This window comes from Phascolarctos cinereus, unplaced genomic scaffold, assembly GCF_003287225.1.
Source record: "Phascolarctos cinereus isolate Bilbo 61053 unplaced genomic scaffold, phaCin_HiC Scaffold_726;HRSCAF=1367, whole genome shotgun sequence".
Taxonomy (NCBI): Eukaryota; Metazoa; Chordata; class Mammalia; order Diprotodontia; family Phascolarctidae; genus Phascolarctos; species Phascolarctos cinereus.
This window is the reverse complement of record NW_027556098.1, coordinates 179,804,015-179,824,585: the sequence shown is the minus strand read 5'-3', so window position 1 is coordinate 179,824,585 and position 20,571 is coordinate 179,804,015. Positions and strand designations below refer to the sequence as shown.

Genomic DNA, 20,571 nt, shown 5'->3' with positions numbered 1-20,571 from the left:
AGCATTAGAAAAAGGTTTCTGTGGCCTTGTGCAAAGGAAGTTGTGTACAAGACAATTTCAGGGATGAATATGACCACAAAAGGGGGCTGGCCAGTCATGAAGCAAGAATAAGATGCAAGAGATGGATGGGAAGAGTATCCCTGGTATCCCTGAAACTTTAAAGAATAATGGAAAGTCTCTAACACATTGGGTAATTCCTCTTTAAGGGGTTCGTGGAAAGATATGTACAACAATTACATTGAATGAGAAAGGGATGAAATCAGAGATCCATCTGGGACAAAGTGCCACAGTACACAAAAGATAAAGATTAGGCAGCAATTTAGCTTTACAAAGGAATTCATGAAGATTCCTTAGAAGAATGCATTTAAAAGATGATTCAATTTACAAAAAACTAGATTTACAGAGTTTTTTTGGTGCACCTTATCACAGAAGGAACACAAATTGTATGCAAACATTCAAGGCACCTAATACAGTGTCAGGCACATAATAGGCATTTAATAAATTCTAGTTACTTGATGGCTTGATTGATTGATTTAACAAACCATGGCTTCCCCTTAGCCCACTGGAGCAGAAGAGTTTTAACAGACTCAAATATTCTTTTGCCCCTTAGATGATCTCCTAACGAGTAAAGATAAGAAACAGTAAATCAAATCCCTGCCTCAGAATGAGCCAAACCATTCTCCCGCCTCATAAAAGTAAAGGAGGAACGGGCTTCATATCCTCCCAGGATTGCTGGCTGAAGACCTTATCCTGACTAGGAGAGGGCACTGACTGTTAGGGCAGATGGAGCCAAGAGAACTAGGGCTCAACTGGCAGCTCGTCCACTTCCAGGCCTAAGTAATCTTGAGGCCTGTTTCCCCATCTGCAAAATGAGGGAGTTGGACATGTATGATCCTAGTGGAAAGGGCACTGGATGGAGAATCAGGAGACACTCTACCTCTGCCACCAGTCCAAGATGTGGCCTTGGACAAGTAACACAACTTGAAAAGCACTTTATAAATCTCTATAATGTGTACAGCATTGTGTTAAGCTGGGAGAGATAAAGAGATATGTCCTGTATAAATCTTAGTTGTATATAGTTGTTTGTATGTTGTCTCACCCCTTAAACTGTAAGCTCCTTTAGGGCAGAAATTGTTTTCGCCTCTCTTTGGCAAAGCACTAAATCCCCAGCGCTTAGCACAATGCTAAGGAATAAGCAAGTAACAGTAATACGTCAAGAAGCATTTATTGAGCACCTACCAGTACTCGGCACTATGCTTAACAAATGCTTGTTGACTATAAAAGAGGGTTTATGCTCTCGAAGAGCTTATAATCTGTTTGAGGAGACACAAAAGGGACATTACTTGAATACAAATCAGAAAATACACATATAGGAGAGATACAAAGTGCCACAAAAGGTCTAAGAAGGGCAATACTACTTGCGAGGGGAGGGGGAAAGGGAAGGTAGAATCAGGGAAGGCTTGAGGCAGAAAGTTACACCTGAGCTGAGCCTTGAAGAACAGAAAAAAATTGATCAGGCAGAGATTTGGAGGAGTCAGTTCTAAGCCCAAGGGTCTAAGCACATGTATATTAGCAGAAATAGGCATGGCCAACTTTGGAGTTTAGTAAGTATAGTTATCCCTTCCACATCACAGGGGTTCTAAGATCTGGAAAATCCATATAATATTTTTTGGTCCTCCCTCTGTCCCAGAAAAGAAGTCTGAATTACTATGGTTTTAAAAGATAATGTTGTTGTTATAAAATTTTATATATATATATATATATATATATATATATATATATATATATATATATACACACACATATATACATATATATATACATATATACATATATATATATACACATATATGTATGTATGTATGTATAAAATGCATTTCTGAGCCTCTAAACTTTTTCTGTGTTGCCTACTGGCCTCTATGTGTCATCTGCAGCCTCTGCAAAACTCCCCAAAGATTCCCATTTAATTTCTTATGCCCAACTGTGATATATTGAAAATGAGATGAAGAACATCGAAATGTGGAAGGGACAACTGTGCTCCAGTTTGGCTAGTGACTAGGGTATCTGAAGCATCCAATCCTAGGAGGTCATGAGAAGGCCAAACAAACTTAAATATCTGCCAGAAACAACATGGCACTTTAAGGTGTGCACAGTGCTTTATATATGTTATCTCATTCAATTGCCATAAAGTGGGGTTCATCGAGGGCCTTCCCAACTTCTCCCCAATTTGCCACTGACCTTTGGGAGAAATCTGTCCTACTGAATTTTTCTAAGAGAACAAAGAAGGAATTTGGGAGCAGCAGTGACAGGAAGCCCTGAAAAATCTGTCCCACGCATAGTTATGTGTTCCACCTGTTTTGGAGAAGTCATCCTTCCTTGCTTATTAGGCCTGGCCACATAATACTCTGGGTATGTCACTTAGTTTCCCTGCTCCTCAGTTTCCTTATCTGAAGGATGGGGGGAGGGCAGGAGATAAATGAAGTCCCTTCTAGCTCTATCATCTTCTATTGCTTCCCAGCCTCAGTCAACAGACCAAGACAACTCATATTTATATGGCACTTTAAGAACAACAAAGTGCTCTTCTCACAACCTTATGAGCTAGGTAGTACGATCACTCTATTATCTCCACTTCAAAGACGATGAAATGGACATCCAGAGAAGTTAAATGAGTTGGCAAGTATGTGGCAGAACTCAAATTTGAACTCGGGTCTCCTGGGCCCCCAAACCACACCACATTGACTCCTCAGGGTGAAGTAGCATGTTTAAGGAAGACTAGAAGAGAAACTCACAAGGGAACTCTGAATTAAAAAGTGGAATAGTCTGTACTTGAAAGTCGCAGGCCCACTACCAATGAAGATTTTCAAGCACCATAGAAGAAATTAGTTCAAGTATTGGTTAGAGTCCAGGGGTGGGGAACCTGTGGCCTCAAGACCACATGTGGTCCTCTAGGGCCTCGAGCACAGCCCTTTGACTGAATCCAAACTTCACAGAATCCCTTAATAAAAGGATTTGTTTTGTAAAATTTGGACTCAGCCAAAAGGCCGCACCCAAGGACCTAGAAGGCCTTGAGGCCACCCCTCAGACAGACAACCTTTGGGGCCCTTGACAACTCTGAGTTATTGTGAGTATGAAAGGGTGCCAAACAGCAATGGGGTGGTGGAAAATGCATTACGTTGGTTGTGAGCTCAGCTTTCCCATTAACTAGCTGTTTAACCTTGGGAGTCTCCGACCTTGAGTTTTCTTATTAGTAAAATGAAGGGGTTGGAGCAGATGACCATTACAGTCAGGCCCCCCTATCACTAACATTCTGCAAGATGAAACAGTGCAGGCAATGTTCAGTTGGCCTGGGAAATGGAGGGCTTCGGGGATTTCCAGAAGGCCGAAGTCATCAATCTATTTCTATTTCTTCTTTCCTTTCTGTCATTTGCTAAGGGCAGTAAACACCTCAGCCCCAAGTCCTGGGGCCCCAAGAAAATTGTTTTTCCACAGTTTCAAAAGAAAAGAAATATGTGGGCTGTTCACTGCTACTCTGGTACCCTCACCTCTGCCCACTCACTTCCTGGACCTAAACTATAACCCAGAAAAGGTCAGGTTGAAAAACTATAAGGACACATTGTGGGGAAAGGAATAGGGACAAAGGGAGAGAAAAAAGCTAAATCTGAAACAAAAAATCCAGTCATCTGGCATCCAAAAACATGGAAAGTCAGAGTTGAATGCAGTAAAACCCACCAGACGTGGCACTAATAGGCTGGGCTTCTAGTTCTAATTTTTCCACTAACTTGCTGGATGACTTTAAGTAGCAGACAGACCACTTCATCAGAGCTAAACAATACTAAGGACTAGACTGTCCATTTCACAGGATTTCAGGAGATTCCAGAAATGACAACAAAGGGCTTTCACACCTTTACACAAAAACTCTAACCAAAGCCCCACTGCACCTGGGACTCAGGACATAGCATTTCAACAGAAATGCAGATATATGAGGCTGTGCTCTGGGCTCCGTATAGCTTGTGTCTTCTCCACTGAGATGCAGAGAGGAGATGCAGAGAGGAAATGCCTCACCAGCTAGCGTGTCCAGAGACTTTAATGAAAACTTGCCACTTTCCTTGACATGGATGGCATGGCAATTTGTAGGTTCATCTTGGAAAAACTAGCCTGATGAGGGAGGACTGGGACAGCATCACCTCCACCACAGCTGCTATTTGTTCATCTCGGTCCCTCATGCCGTGCTTAACATATTCAGGGCATCTAGCCACCAAAGCAACTGTCAGAAAATCAAATTCCCACAGACTAACCTAATCTCTATGAATCTCCTGGGGTTACTGAGGGCTCAGTTTAAGCTTTGTCTCTTTCTGCAGCTTCTTATTCTGAAAGTTACATCCGCAGAAGACTGGTTCTTTCTCACTGGGCAGTCCATTTGGGTCTATCATTACTGCTCTCCTTTAATATGCCTATCAGCCACACCAAATGTTTCCCTGAGATAAGGCATTCCCCACCTCCCCATGGAGGGCCATTCCCATTTTCCTTCCTTATATTCCAAACTTCCAAAACCATTTCTTCCAGGAAGATTTTTCTAGTTAACCTCAGATGACCAATTATTTCTTTAAGCTATGACCTCCCTCAATATATCTGTCTCCATCATATGAATAAAAGCATTTTAAATTATCAAAATGGAAGGCATTCAAATTTTATTTGCCTATGTTCTCTCTTTGGTAATATTCCATATAGATACACTTCATTTGTACACCCTATACTCAGTGTTATCTTGCTCAACAATTACCTGTTACTCTTACTTTTTAACATTTATCCTAGATTCAGTAGGGTATAATGGAAAGAATACTAACCTAAGCATCCAAAGTCTAGGGTTCTGGTTGCCTTTTTGTCAATTACTTGCTGTGCGACCTTGGATAGGTTACTTCCCATGAGTTGGTGTGTCAGTTTCCTTATCTGTAAAAATTAGGAAGCTCAACCATATGATCTCTCAGTCCTCTTTCAATTCTAATATCATATGAGTCTATATTATCTGAAGCAGCTAGGTGGTTCAGTGGATAGTGAGCTAGACCTGAATTCAAATCCAGCCTCTGACACTTACCAGCTATGTGATACTGGACAAGTCATTTAAACTGCCTCAGTTTGCTCATTTGTAAAATGGGGATAGTAATAGCACCTACCTCCCTGGGTTGTGAGGATTAAATGAGATATTTGTAAAGCTCTCTGCAAACATTAAAGCACTTTAATGGCTTATTATTATTATTATTCAAAGTATCTATTTTTTGTTACTTTGTTATCTTTTACATAATTTTGCCCAACAATGTGTATCTAACAAACTTCCTTCATTAGACTATGAGCTCCCAAGGGGAAAAGATGGTGTCTCCATCTTAGTGAATGAAAAAACATTTTTTTTCCTTTTACTCTACCCACAGAAGACACTGAGAAATAATATGAAAAATATGAATCAGTTCACCTGAAGATTTATATATCAAGAAACAAAGATCAGGGAGATTGAGTTAGTTGCATCAACAAAGTATGACCATTACTGCAACTCAAAATTCCAACATGCCAATTACACTAGGCTGGCACCAGGAAGATCCCATCCATAAATCTGGCAATGGTTCAGGGGAAAAAAAAAAAAGACATTCCTAATGGTCTCCTGTATAACCAAGTAGAAATCCTGGCAGCTTGATGTTAAATGTCCTACAAAGTGGGAAGGAGGAGGTTGGGATAATAAAGGGACAGAGAATGGCTGCACACAGTGCTGGCGTGCACAAAAACATGATCCTGAGGTCACTCTGGGGTAAGTGGCAGCAGGCAAACTCCCCATTTCACACCCCTGCCTAGGACTCACTAGCTTTCCATTTCTACCTTTTGGAGGTAGCTGCACTATCCTTCCAAAAGGGTATACCCAAACCAGGCCACTGAGTTCTCCCAGGAAAAATGGAACTCTCGGGCCACTGGCTTTTGCTTTGAGTTATCATTACAACTAGAACATGTCACTAAGGAGACTGGGAAGTTTTCAAGCATTGATTTTAAGAGCACAAAATCTAATACTCAAACAGTCACAAGTGAAATACAATCAGCAGTCAGCTAATCCAACCATTTCCTACTAGGGCAAGAATTTTCTCCAATAATGGAGCTGACAAATGGTCATCTAGCCTAGCTCAGACTTACAGTGCTTGGAACCCTTACTTCCCAAGTCAGCCATTCCTTAGCATATATCTAGATCACATATTTAGAGGCAGCTAGGTGGTATAATGGATAGAGTACTGAGCCTGGACTCAGGGAGTCTTGAGTTCAAATCCAGCCTTAGACATTTTTACTAGCTGTGTGACCTTGAGAAGTCACTTAACCACGGTTTACCTCATTTCCTTCATCATCACAATGGAGATAATTGCACCTACTTCCCAAGGTTGTTTTGAGGATCAAATGAGACAAATAAAGCACTTGGCACAGTGCCTGGCACATAATAGGTACTATATAAATGCTAGGTATTATTATTACTAGAGCTGGAAAGAACCTTAGAGCCTATGAAGTCTAACCACCTCATTTTATAGATGAAGCACAGAGAGATTAAATAATGTGCTCAGGGCCACACAGAGAATAAGTGTCCGAGGTGGAATTTGAATCCAGGCCTGCTAGACTTTGGGTCCATTACATCCACTGCCTCTTAGGCAGCTCTATCGGGAAGTTCTTCTTGGCATGAAGTCTAAATCTTGCATCCTTTTCTCCATGTTCTTCTCTCAGAGTCTAAGCAGGAGACATCTGATTCCCCCTTGCAGATGAAAGTCCACTAAAAACAAGAAGTCCTAAAAGTTTTAAGGAAACTTTAAGTTTGTTAAAGCTTAAAACTGCACTAAGACATCTGGGGTGCCCTGTGTATGCTCCAGGATATTTTGCATATATTCCATGATACCCTGTATCTACTCATACACTGAAAATGGACAGGCATCACGTCCTGTCATTTCTTCATCTGGACTGAACTTCAACAGTCCCTTCTATTGATCCATTAATGGACTGCTTTTGAGACGCCTCATCACAGACTCCCAGCTTTGAATTCAAAGGTCATCTAGTCCAATCCATTCTGGAGTAGGAAACCACCTCTACAATATCCCTGACAAGTGGTCATACAGTTTCTGTTTACATGCACTCTTCAGGACAAGCCAATTGACCTTCCTCAGCACACATCCACTTTCCAACCCCTATGCCTTTGCATCAATTGTCATTCATGACAGAAATACACTCCCTCCTCATCACTACTGCTCAGAATCCATAATTCCTTCAAAGTTCAGCTCCAACACTTCTGACATAAGGCTTTTCCTGACCCCTGGCAACTGCTAGTGCCTCCTCATTATTTTGAGTTTGTATTTTTGGTTCTATACTTATATTTGTACATTCGGTTTCCCCCTATAGAATGCAAGTTCTTTGAGGGCAGGGATTGTTTCATTTACGTCATTATATCCTTTGCACAATACCTGGTGCTTATAAAAATGATTGTTGAATGAAGATCTCCACTCATTCTGTCTTCTTCCTCTGGAAGTGCCCCAGGTACATGGTTACTTTCAAGTTGTCTCCCTCAACACTATTTTACTTGGGGATCTCACCAGCTCCTATGGTTTCAATTATTATTCTGTGCAGGCAACTCTGATGTCTACTTTCCTAGCCCTAACCTCTCTCCCCAGCTCCCATCTCACATCTCCAACTGAGATGTTAGACTTCTTGAATTGGATAGCTAATTAAACTCAAAATATCCAAAACTCATCATCCTTCCCCCAAAACCCTCTTTCAAACTTCCCTATCATTGCTGAGCATACCACTGCCATCTCCGTATCCCAAGCTTTCAACCTACATGTTTTCCTTGACTCTTCACTCTCTTTCATCCCCTATATGTAATCAGATGGCAAGTCCTGCCCTTTCTACCTTCACATTTTTTATACACCCCCCTTCCCTCCTCTGACCCTGCAGCCACTCTGGTACAGGACTTTATTACCTCATGCCTAGACTATCACACCAGCCTGTTGGTTGGTCTGCCTGCCTCGAGTCTCTCTACACTCCAGTCCATTCTCCATTCAACTCTCAAATTGATCTTCCTAAAGCACAGGTCTAACCACAGCTTCCTGTTGCCTCCAGGATCAAATATAAAATCCTGTGTGTCTTTTGAAGTTATCCATAACCTAGACCCTTTCTACTTTTCCAGTCTTCTTATACCTTCTCCCTTCTACCTACTCTGTGATCTAGTGGCACTTGCCTCTGTTCCATTTCTTCTTCCAGGCATTTTCAGAGGCTGTCCCCCATTCTTAGAATTCTCTCTCTCTCTCTCTCTCTCTCTCTCTCTCTCTCTCTCTCTCTCTCTCTCTCTCTCTCCATCTCCTCTCTTGGTTCTCCTGGCTTCCTTCAAGTCTCAGCCACAGTCCCACCTTCTGTAGAAAGTTTTTCTCATTCATCCTTAATCTCAGTGCCTTCCTGCTGAGATTACCCCCAATCTCTCTCTCTCTCTTCTCTCTCTCTCTCTTCTCTCTCTCTCTCTCTCTCTCTCTCTATATATATATATATATATATATATATATATATATATATATATATATATATATAAAATATATGTGTGTGTGTGTGTGTGTGTGTGTGTGTGTATATATGTATGTATGTATACGTGTGTGTGTGTATATGTATGTATCCTGTTTGTACAAAGTTGTGAACTCCTAGAAAGCAGGCACCATTTTTTGTCTTTATATCCCCAGCATTTATAAACACAGTACTGGGTACATAGTAGGTGCCTAAAAAATGCTAGTAGGGGGCAGCTAGGTGGCGCAGTGGATAGAGCACCGGCCCTGGATTCAGGAGGACCTGAGTTCAAATCCAGCCTCAGACACATAACACTTACTAGCTATGTGACCCTGGGCAAGTCATTTAACCCCACTGCCTAACCAAAATAATAATAATAATAAAAAAATAATAATAAATGCTAGTTGATTGTTCCAGCTTATTAATGATATCCTTTTAAAAATGCCATTCTCATGTTCTAGAATTCAGGCCCTTTGGTTCCTTAAGTGCAGCCCTCTACCTGAATCCATTTGAAGACTGTAAGTTGCCTAATAGAGGGCCTTCACTCATTGAAAATTTCTTATAGCAGTGAAATCACAGGCCTGGTTCTGTGTCCAAAATGATAAAGGTTTTAGTCCCGCTGTGTGAACTTCGCCCTAATTAGGGTAGCATAGAGGGCCAGATGTGACCTCGAGGTTGCAGGTTCCCCACCCCTGCTCTAGATGCATAATAAACTATAACATCTACAGTGTCCTCAAATGTATGATAACCTACAACATCTGCAGTGTTCTCAAATATCTGATAACCTGTAACATCTGCAATGTTCTCAAATACATACCTGTAGGAAAAAAGGACTCAGTCTCAACTAATCTTGTTAGATAATCAGCAGCCCAGATTGAAATTTCTGCAAGTCTGTCTCCTCCTCCAGAGCAAGCAGAAGGTACTGGGTGAGGGAGGAGAGAGAGCAGAAAAGCAAGCACATCACAATTGCTTCCTCTCCCTTCCCATTTAATCTGGGGACAAATGGAGCATACATAGGACCAACAGAAGGGAAGTGACAGCTCCACCCTTCTGGAATTGCCCAAGATTTACTTGGGTCAGTTCCTCTCTCACTGTTGATCCAAACTGGCCCAAAGGCAATGGTGTTGTATCAATCTTTTTTCCTGCTCCTTACATATTTCCACTAAATGATGAAAATGGCCACACAAATCTTCACAAAGAAGCTTCTTCACCAGTTTCCTTCCCCTCCTCAGCTCTGCTAGGATTCCCTAGCAACTATGCTACCATAATTAGGGCGAAGTTCACACAGCGGGACTAAAACCTTTATCATTTTGGACACAGAACCAGGCCTGTGATTTCACTGCTATAAGAAACTTTCAATGAGTGAAGGCTCTCTATTAGGCAACTTACAGTCTTCAAAGAGTTCCCTGGGGCTACTGGAAAGCTAAGCAAATTGCCCACAGCATTCTATGGTCTCAAAGCCACAGGTTCCCCACCCCTGCCTGTGAGGTCATTTTGAGGTAGTGATTGTGTCACATAGTTTGTTAATTAACTCTTCTATCCTTATGTCACCTGAAAATTTGTTAAGTGTGTAAAATATGCTAAGCATAATATATGCCATAAAAACTGAATACAGGATCAATTCCTGAGGCACTTCACTGAAGACCTACTTCCAAATTGCTAATAATCCATTAATAACCATATCAGGGTTCCACATACCTAAATGGCTTCAAACCCCCCTACTATCACTGTCCATAAGAATATCAGGAGAGACTTTGTCAAATACTTTCAAGAAATTCCCTTGCCATACCAGGGTAGTAATCTCATCACAAATGGAAATGAGGTTAGTCTGGCACAGCTTGACTGATTCTAGATGAACTCATGCTAACAAAGATTGATCACTGATCTCCTTTTTAAATGCTCACAAACCACCTCTTTAATAATGTGGTTAGAATTTTGAAAGAATTTAAAGTCAAGATTCCAATATTTTAAAATCAAGATAACATTTGTCCCCAATTTCATAGCAACTCTCCCATTTGCTGTGATTTTCTAAGATCACCAATCTAAGATCGCAATAGTGTCTCTGGATTCACCCCTTGCAAATTTATTTAGAATTCTGGAGTGAAACTCATCAAAACTTAATGATTTGAAGTTTTCTAGGTTAACAGCTAGTTGCTCTCTATCTCCTCACTTATTTTGGATGGCAATTCTCAGTTAACCATATTTTTGTTCTATATTTCCTAGTTCAAAGATTATTCTCTTTAGTAGGAAAAAAAACCCAAAAACTAAAATCAAAATAGGGGTGAAGTAGTTCTGCCTTTTATTCTACCATCTGTTATCATTCACCCCATCTACCCCATTTAAGCTGTCACAAGGGGACCAGGGAACATAATATCACAGCTTTGTCATTTTCTTTGTTCTAGACATTCATCCCTAAGCAAATGGGGGGGGGGGAAAGAACCTTAGAAAGAAAAGTTCATTCAAAAGCCACTAACATGGGTGTCTCTGCCCTGTTGTTGTTTATCCTTCACTCCTGATCCCTGCTGACTCCCACTTCTTTTCTGCTACCCTGGGCTAAATAAAAGGACCCTGTTGATTTTCCTATTCTTCAACCCAATACAGGTAAAATCAGTGTGCAAAGTAGAAGCTCTCCTTGGCCCCACCTTCTTTCCCCAGTCACACCAGGTGGAATGCTATGGCAAACCCTGAGTGGCATTTTTATATACTTTAGAGAGGCAGATGTGGTACAGAGGGCATGGGAAGAAGGAAGATGCCATGCTGTGACTGGTATGTTAATCCTAACTAATCCAAGCTATTTTCTGATCAGAATTCAGAAAGCGTAGTGAAATCCAAGCAGGGTAATGAGGAACAAAGAATTCTAGGTATAGCTGAAGGACATATGAGCCTCATGCACAGAAACACACAATGGGCCATGAGAAATCTACCTAAGTAGGAAATATGTTTGACATTCAAAGCCCCTTTTGGGGCTTTACATTATTTCCCATCCTGACTTCTCTGGTACAGCCAAACTGGCCTTTTTTTGCTCACTCATGGCATTCAATCTTCCATCTCCAAGCCTTTCCATTGGAATGCCCTTCCTCCTCACCCCTACCCCCTTAGTGTCTCTTGTTTCCTTTAAAACTCAGCTCAAATGTCAACTCCTACATGAAAAGCCTTTCCTGATCTTCCTAGCTACTGGTGCTCTTCCCCCAAAATAACTTCGTATTTGTTGTTATATGTACATATTTGTATATTTGTATATGCATGGGTTATATTTTATATGTATATGTATAGGCTATACATTTTATATATGTGTGTGTGCATATAGGTTAGACATGATTTTATATGTGTGTATGTATGTATGGAGGGAGGGGGGTCGCTTGATAGCAGAGACTATTTCATTTTTGTCCTTGAACCCAACAAATAGCATAGGGCCTGGCAGAATGTCTGCTTGCTGATTAACTGATGTTGAAGATGGCCAAAACATTCTAAGAATAATAAGAATAAGAATAATAGCTAACATTTATCCAGCACTTACTATGTCCTAGGCACTATGCTCAGTGCTTTACAGTTATTATCTCATTTGATCCTTACAACCCTGGGAGGTAAATATTATTATCCCCATTTTATAGAGGGGCAAACTGAGGTAAACAGAAGTTAAGTGACTTGCCCAGGATCACACAGCTAGTATGGTATCTGACTCCGAATTTGAATTCAGGTCTTCCTGACTCCAGGCCTGGTGCCCTATCCACTGTGCTCCCATCCTAGCCATCCAGTTGTTTGCCTGGCACTTGTATAACATTTCTTGGCCCAAGACTTAAAGAAAATGGGATGCTGAGTTTAACTTCGAACTCAAGTGTCAAAGATAAAATACTAGCTGCTTTTCAGATTTTCATAATTTGAAGTTAGAACATGCTAAAAATCATTCAATGTCTCTAAATAGGACTACCCTGAAAACATTTTAGGAAGATAAAAATCCTTCCAGTTTTAAAGACATCCCTTTCTCTCCCTCTCTCCCTCTCTCTCCCCCTCTCTCTCTCCCTCTCTCTCTCTCTCTCTCTCTCTCTCTCTCTCTCTCTCTCTCTCTCTCTCTCTCTCTCTCTCTCTCTCTCTCTCTCTCACACACACACACACACCCCCCTCCCTTCTCTCACTTGGACAATTCATTTAAGTTATACAAACAGAAATAAAGGGTTCAGAGCAAGGAAGATGATAATCTTGTACTCTACCCTAGTCAATTATTCCAAGAATTATAATCCATTTCTGGAAGTTACATTTTAGGAGTAAGAGGGCCATTAATAAACCGCAGTGTATATCCACAGAAAGGTATGAGTATCTTAAACCAGGCCATATGAGAATCTGTTAAAGGGAACTAGAAATGATCAGCCTGGAGAAGAAAAGACACACAAGGATACAATAGTATCCTTCAAATGACTGAAGGGCTTTTCTGTTAAAGGATACATTTGTTCTACTCAGTCCTGGAAGTCAGAATTAAGAAAATGTCACAGATGGGTAGATTTTGGTTCAACATAAAAAAAATTTTCCTAACAATTAGAACTGTCTGAAGTGGAATGGGCTAGGTCGAAGCAGATGGATGGGGTCCAAAAGAATTGCTCTTTCTGGTGGTCTTCAAGCAAAGAGCAGATGACCATCCTCTAAGGATAACGTATATGGGAGGGGCAGCTAGATGGAGCAGCAGATAGAGCACCGGCCCTGAGGCAAGAGGACTTGGGCTCAAATCTGGCCTCAGACACACGATACTCACTAGCTGTGTGACCCTGGGCAAGTCACTTAAACCCAACTGCCTCCCCCTTCCCCCCCAAAAAAGGTATAAAAAAAGATAATATATCTGGGATAAAGGATCTGGGTAAGGGTTAGAAGAGATGGGATTGATGTCCCTTCCGGTGCTTAGTCTATATGTACATGTACCCCTTATCAAACCCAGACTCCTCAGGGGCACAGAATGTTTCAATTTTGTCTCTGTATACCCAGAAGTATAATTCTACGAGAAATTTATACTAAAGTCTTCATAGCAATCTTACTTGACAAGTCCTTTTCCTTTATTCTACCTGGTGGAAATGGAGAAATCTCACTAGAAATGCCTTATCTCATGGATTTTCATAGACACAGAAAGGAAAAGGAAGAGGAAGGAGGAGACAGAACAAGTGTTTATTAAGCAACTACTATGTGTCAGGCACATATTATCTCATCTGATCATTTTATTTGAGAGCGGAAGCACGATGCAGATCCAAGAGATAGGTGACTGGACTTTCAACAGGCAAAAACCTATGTTTAAATCACATTTCTGACCCCATTGAAATGACTATGGGCAAATCATATAACCTTTAGGACCCTTGTCTGTAAAATGAGATAATAACACCTGTAACAAAAGGGATTTTTTTTTGTAGACATAAATGGGGTAATGGATGTAAAGTGCTTTGCAAACCTTAAAGTGCTAAGAAATGTAAAGTACTGTTTTTCTCTTGTAAAAAGAACAGAGTGGGCAAACCTTGAAGAACTACTTCAGTTCAAGGTTAACTCCAAACATGAGAGCCATATCTAGTTCTTCTCTGTCTTTTTTTGCCCTTGCAACAAGAAGTGTGCCTAGCAAAGAAAGAAAAGCTTTTCTCAGAGTCTATAGGAAAATCCTGGGTACAGCTGTCTCAGGAGCAGCTCCTACTGGGCTGGTATTGTCCCAAGGTTGGCCACTGCACAGGGTTACTTTGGAATTCTCATCCTCTGCTCCTTTTGGGCCATTAGGATCATAGAGCTTAAGATCATGAAATCTAATAACCTCGTTTTACAGGTGAGGAAAGAGAGGCATAGAGAGGTTAAGTGACTTTCCTAGGGTCACACAGGTAATAAGTGGCTGAGACAAGATTTGAACTCAGGTCTTCCTGACTCCCCAAATCAGTGTTCTATCCACTACTCTCCTCCACATTCCACCACTATGCCCTTCTTATTCCCACCTCCACACCATTATCTATGCCTAAACCACCATGAATTCTCTCTTCATCTATCCAGATCCCACTCCTCCTTCAGGGACCAGCTCTAGGCCTACTATAAAGACTTCCCCTACTATTCTAGACCACAATGAATTCCTAAGGTAATTACAGTCAGTGCCACATACTTCAGCACTTAATTACTCATTAATCACATCACATGTGTTTTGTCTCTCCATCTAGACTGAATTCTCCTGAAGGGCAAAAACTGGGTCTCTTACTTCTTCGGGGTCTCTGACAAGGTGTTGGGAACACAGGGGGTGCCAAATAAATACTTGCTGAATGAAAGGGAACTGAATTAAAGGAGGGCCTGGAGGATGGGGGCAGGGCTGTAAACTGAAGCTGAGGCTCAACTGCCTCATACAAATATATATGCACAGCCTGAGTCGCAAGTCCAGAAAAGAGAAGTATCTTTGTGTGGTCAGTGTGAAGAGATTGCACTACCCAATGAGACACCATACCCCTCTCCCTAGCCAATGAGAACACAGCCTTAAATAGCAATCCCTGAATCCCTGACTTCAGCCTTGGTTTTGCAGCAACCTCACTACCTCCCACACTCCTTTCATCTCCAACCCTAGACTGGGGTAAAAAACAAAACAGAAACAGAAAACCTTTCCCAGGAGGCAGATGCAATACCTACACATCACTGGAATGGTTAAACATGAGAAAAAGGGGCTAGGCCCAAATGATCCTCATGAATGGGGCAGTACCCAGCATATGTCAAGGTCTAAAGGTTCCTATGCAGTGTTAGTTAACCGTGGCTCAGTCTTTGGGAGCCCTTCAGCTACACTATCCTCACATATTGCAAACGGAAATAGGCAGACTCCTAGGATAGGAAACAAACCCAGAATCGAGAGACCCTGATCTTTGTCTCCAATGACTTTTGCCAGCTGTGAGCCTTTGGATAAATCACTTCAGTATGTGCTGGGGCCTCAGCTTCCACCTCTATAGCTGAGGGTGTTGGGGCAGTGATTTCCAGTCTCTTCAGCCCTAAACCCTATGGCTGTGTGTGTCACACACCTACTCTAAGAATGGGCCTCCTTTCAGGGCTCTGATCAAGTGCTACTCCCCCCGAAAAGCCTTTCCTGACTCCTCCCCACTTAGGATGCCTGCTGCGAATTTATCTTGCATATATCTTGTGCTATGTACCTATAAACATGATGTGTCTCTAACAGATAGAAGATACACTCTTTGAGGGCTGGGACTATCTTCATTTCTGTATTTGCTTCCCGAGTGGCTGGCACATGCTAGGTACTTAATAAATGTTTGTTGATTGACATTGTATTATATCATATCAAATATTAATCAGCGGGTCAACAGGACACCTTGCATAAACATTCAGCTGCCAGGGAGGATCATCCCTTGCCCTTAGAGGAGAAAATAAGAGACTAGTGCATGGTGGGATGGATGGAGAGGAAAAAGAGGGAGCCTCTGCTCGGTCTGTTCGTTAACTTGGGAAAGCATACGATGAATGGTGAGCAGAATGTTCCCGCTATGATTCCCCAGGACCCTGGTGGGCTCCAAGGGGTGGGATCGCGAAAGGAAACATCTGGTTACTCGTGGGACATACCTGCTCTCACTGCACTGTTTGCGCTCCCTCACCCGCAGCCACTTTCGGAGGAGGAAGCGTTTGCGCCGGGGTGAGGCGCTGGGTGTCGAGCAGTTGGACCAGGGAGTGTCCTCATCGCTGGATGGTGTTATCTCGATGGACGGCAACTGTAAGAACTCCTTGCCAGGGGCCAAAGAACTGGACAAGTCTGGGGCCAGGCCCCCCTCCAAACTTTGCTCCTGGACGTTCTTCATCCGACGCATCTTGAATCTCCGCCGACGAAGCGTTGGAGTGGATGAACTGGACCAGACTGGACTGACCTCGGGGGCTCCCTGGGACTCCCCCGGCACCTGCAGGGCGGGTAGCTGGAGGTTCTCCATAATGTTGGCAGCTGGCATTGGGTTCTCGTCCTCCACTCTCTCCACTCTCAGAAACACCTCTCTCTCTCTCTCTCTCTCTCTCTCTCTCTCTCCTCTCTCTCTCTCTCTCTCTTCTCTCTCTCTCTCTCTCTCTCTCTCTCTCTCTCTCTCTCTCTCTCTCTCCCCCTCTCTCTCTCCCTACAGCCCCCACCCTTTTGCTTGCCTGCCCACTAATACACTTCCCCCCACGTTAGAAACACGTTCTCATGCTGCAAAGAGTTAGGCAAGTTCTTTATCCTGCTGCGGGATGGTGGAGGCAGCAGGCGAGCTGTCCGCGAGGGGCTACAACTTTCTCTCCAAGCCAGGCCTCCCCCAAAGCCTGCTCCCCTCCACCGAAGAGATGCCCGTGGCCGGGGGCGGGCGAGAGACCGGGCTGCCAACCCCCCGGGCTTCCCTCTTGGGGCTCCCCTCTGGAGCGTTTGGCTCGCTTGTTTTTCTTCCGCTGGTTCTCCCTCGTCTGCTTGCGTCTTCGCCTTAGCTGGGACTCGGTGACACACTTCCCCAGGGCCGCGAGGCAAACTCTCAGCTGTTTGTGTTCTGGAGACCAGGTTGGGGAACCGGCTTGGAGCTGCAAGGAGGGCACAGAGAGAGAGAGAGAAAAGAAGAAGAGGAAAAGGCAGAGAAGGAGGGAGTGGGGAAAGAAAGAGAGAGAGGGAAGCGATAACAACTGGATAAAAAAGGAGGAGGAGCGGGGAGGGGGCGGGGGGAGGTTGGCATTTCTGTGAAAGATAGGGCATTCACAGCAGCAGCAGCGAGTGTAATTGTACACGGGATCCCTTAGGGACAGAGCCTGCCCGAGTGTAAAAGCTGCTCCAATCAGCCTAATGAAATAGGATAAGAAACCAAACTTTCTCCAAAAGGTGATTGGCCAGGCAGCTCTCTCATTGTCCGGTTCTCTCCTTGGAGGGTGGGTATGGGGGGGGCGGGGAGGTGGTGCTGAACTCTCAGAGCTCAGCTCCTGTTCTCCTTAGACCCTACTTCCCTTCTCCCCTTCCCAAGGCGCAAGGTGAAGGCCAGACTGGGACCTGGCAGGGGGCGGGGCAGGGAGCAAGAAAGAGGCAAGCATATGGAGGGCAGGGAAAGGGGAGCTCAGGGAGTTTTCCAGCTGGGTGTCCCCTCCTCCTTAAGATGTGAGGAGAATTTTCCCAAGGCAATAGGGTTGGGAGAAAGATGGGAAGAGGGTGGTAAATTTAGCAGGAGCTGCTTCCAAAAAACCGACTGCCTGAGTCCTCAGGTGGAGCTGCCAGAGACACCACCTACCAAAGAAAAGATAGATGGAAGACTGACTGTAGACACACAGACCACACAGGACAAGAGGGAAAATGGGACTGAATCCTGAGGCTTGTCTGACCCTTGCTCCACCATGTTCCAAGCCCAGATAAGGGTTAACATGACTAGCATCCAACAAAGAGCCAAATATCCAGCCAATGCATCCTCCCCCTCAGCCTCTGGGATAGATTCATTTTTAACATAGTCAAGAGTATGGGATTGGGTCACCAAAGGGCCCGGGCTCTTCCCAGGTAGAAGTGTTGAGAAAATGAGCAAATTCAAGAGTCTCAGGATGGGCCCAGCGCATAATATCCTAAAGACAGTGGTTCTAGAGCCTTGAGACTAAAACGGAACTGAAGCCCTAGGTCCACCTCCATCTAATCTCTCCCCCCAGCCCAAAGCATTTGCCTGTATATTCAAAAGAACAACTGGGGTAACAGGCAACTGGGGAATTGGGTTGGGGGGGAATTTAGCAAAAAAAAAAGTGGATGAGGAGAAAAGAATGAAAAGAGAGAAAAATATTTCGTCCAAAGACCAATTTCATTCAATCTCTCCCGGGCTCTTCACCTTAAGCCCTATCTCCTGCTGTGAGCCTATGCCCCTAGTTCCTCTTGGGGAATAAATTCCAAATGAAGGCTTCAAAATAACCTCAAGAATAATGTAAACCCCACTACTGTGCCATGTGGTGATTCACTGTAATAAACCAGCAAGGAGTAACTCTGTAGAGAACTACTAAATCCACAGTCACAGTCACAGTCTCATCCCACGAGCATGGGGGTGACTGACAGATGTGTGGAGTTAACTAGCTTCTTGAAGTCTTTGAAGCAGAATGACTTTTATACCTCCCTAAGTTATAGATGCTGGCAGCACGGAGACACCATTACAAACCCAGACCTGAATTGGTCTCCCCAAACCTTCAGCCCCATCTGTCTGATCCTTCTCCAGCTCAGGCTGTCGACTCCAGCATCACCGGCACTTGGGCATCACTCAGTTTTAACTCCCGGACGTGGCACAGCAAACAGAAACCACTTCGTGTCAAGTGTCAGACCCAGAAAGGAAGGAGCCGGATGTCAATATCCTTGAGACATTTCTGGCATCTGGGATTCGTGAAGAGGCTGAAGTTTGACTCTCAACGCCTGAAGCTGGAGCTGAGCCAGATCCCTGTAGGTCTGCTGGTTGCCAGTGTATATTGCTCATCCTAAGATTTTCTCCAAGATGCTTGGAAGGTTGCTCAGGTAGAAGAAGGCTCAAGGGAAGGCAAGTCCCTTGCAAAATATTTCTTAGAGGCATTGAATCTAAACTTCTGCCTCCTGGGGATAAGAAAAGATCTTCCTTCCCACACATGTTTCCCAGTCCATCTTTTTACCCACAATAGATTCTGCATCGAAGATCCTATTTAATTCAATTAAAAGCAAACCTTTATCAAGCTCCAGATTAATAAATTATTATAATATAATTTAATTTATTTGCACTTCCCTCCCTTTCTCCAGAGGTGATATCTGGGGTGTAGAATACTGCATATACTGCCAGATAGTGTTAGTCAGTTTTGCTGAATTGCCTTTTTTTTTCTCTTAAATAAATCTTTTTCCAAAGGATGGTCCACTGGTGAGGGGAGATGGAAATTACGTATTCAGAATTGAAGGTGATATAACAACAGTAGATACCAATTTGCAAACTTTAAAATGCTATTTAAATGTCAGCTATTATTATTCAAAAAAAAATCTAATTTAAGCACTGAACAAATCAATAGGTATGCCAATCATTTCTATACCACTTAGACTGAGGCACCAAGTAAAATTAGAGACCAGGCTCTTTTGTCTGGGGACAGACACCTATGGGATCTCAAGATATGAACACTGACCTTTCTTACAGTATCTGAAATAGGAGAGCTTCAAAGAACCCATTCTTCCTACCAGCAATGATTCTCCCTTCCACCAACACTGTTAAAAACTCACCGGGCCCAGGAAAACTTTTCCTATTTGCCCTGCCTACCCTTATTCACTTTCTTACTATGTGGCAACCACACAGGCCTAAGGGTAAAGAGTACCAGTTTTGCAGCCAGAAGGCCTGGGCTCTATTATGATTGCCACTAAATCACCCCATGACCTTAGATAAATCATTTTACATCCCTAGCTGCAAAATGAGGGGTTGAACCAACTCATGTCTGAGATTCCCCATCCAGCTCTGACTGTCACCAGCAGTCTGACACACGTGGTGAACACTCGTACGATAAACTGTCCTTCACACAAAAGACAGATGACGCCACTGATGTACCAGTAGTGAGGTGGATCTGCACAGCCTCATCCATATTTCCTTGTTTCTTTGGTAGTCATGGAACAAGGCAAGGTTAACTGGCCTGCATATGGCTCAACCCCAAACCTTGGCCTCCTTAGCACTATGGTGTTCTAACCAACTAAAATTGCAAAACTATTAGTATCTTTATGTATTTTCTTGCTCATTTCCGTACTTGGAGATTTTCCAAACCACTACCATAATATAGCCACCCTGAGACCCAATTACTGAATCAATAGTGTCCTTATCGTCAAATCCAAAGGCCTTTTTTCAGCATTCATCCTTTTTGACATTTGAGTAGCATATGACATCACTGACCACACTCTCCTTTTTCTTCTCCCCTCCCTTGGCTCCTACGGCATGGTACTCTCGTGATTCTCCTCCTATAACTTTTCTTTCTCCTTTGTTGGTTCCTCTTCCTCCTTTCTACTGAAATTGGAAATGGAACTGAAACAATTAAATGTAGCTGTCTACCCAAGTTCAGCCTTCTATTCCTCTTTCTTTC

General features: G+C 43.1%; 1 protein-coding gene across 1 annotated transcript in view; it reads right to left on the bottom strand.

Annotated features, from left to right (window-relative positions):
* GRAMD1B (GRAM domain containing 1B) overlaps positions 1–16,552 on the bottom strand; it is a 242,825-nt gene extending 226,273 nt beyond the window's left edge. Inside the window, 1 exon segment of the mRNA XM_078146908.1 lies at positions 16,108–16,552. Coding sequence (XP_078003034.1) covers positions 16,108–16,484 — 377 coding nt within the window. The 5' untranslated portion in view covers positions 16,485–16,552.
* Positions 16,553–20,571: the final 4,019 nt, after the last annotated feature.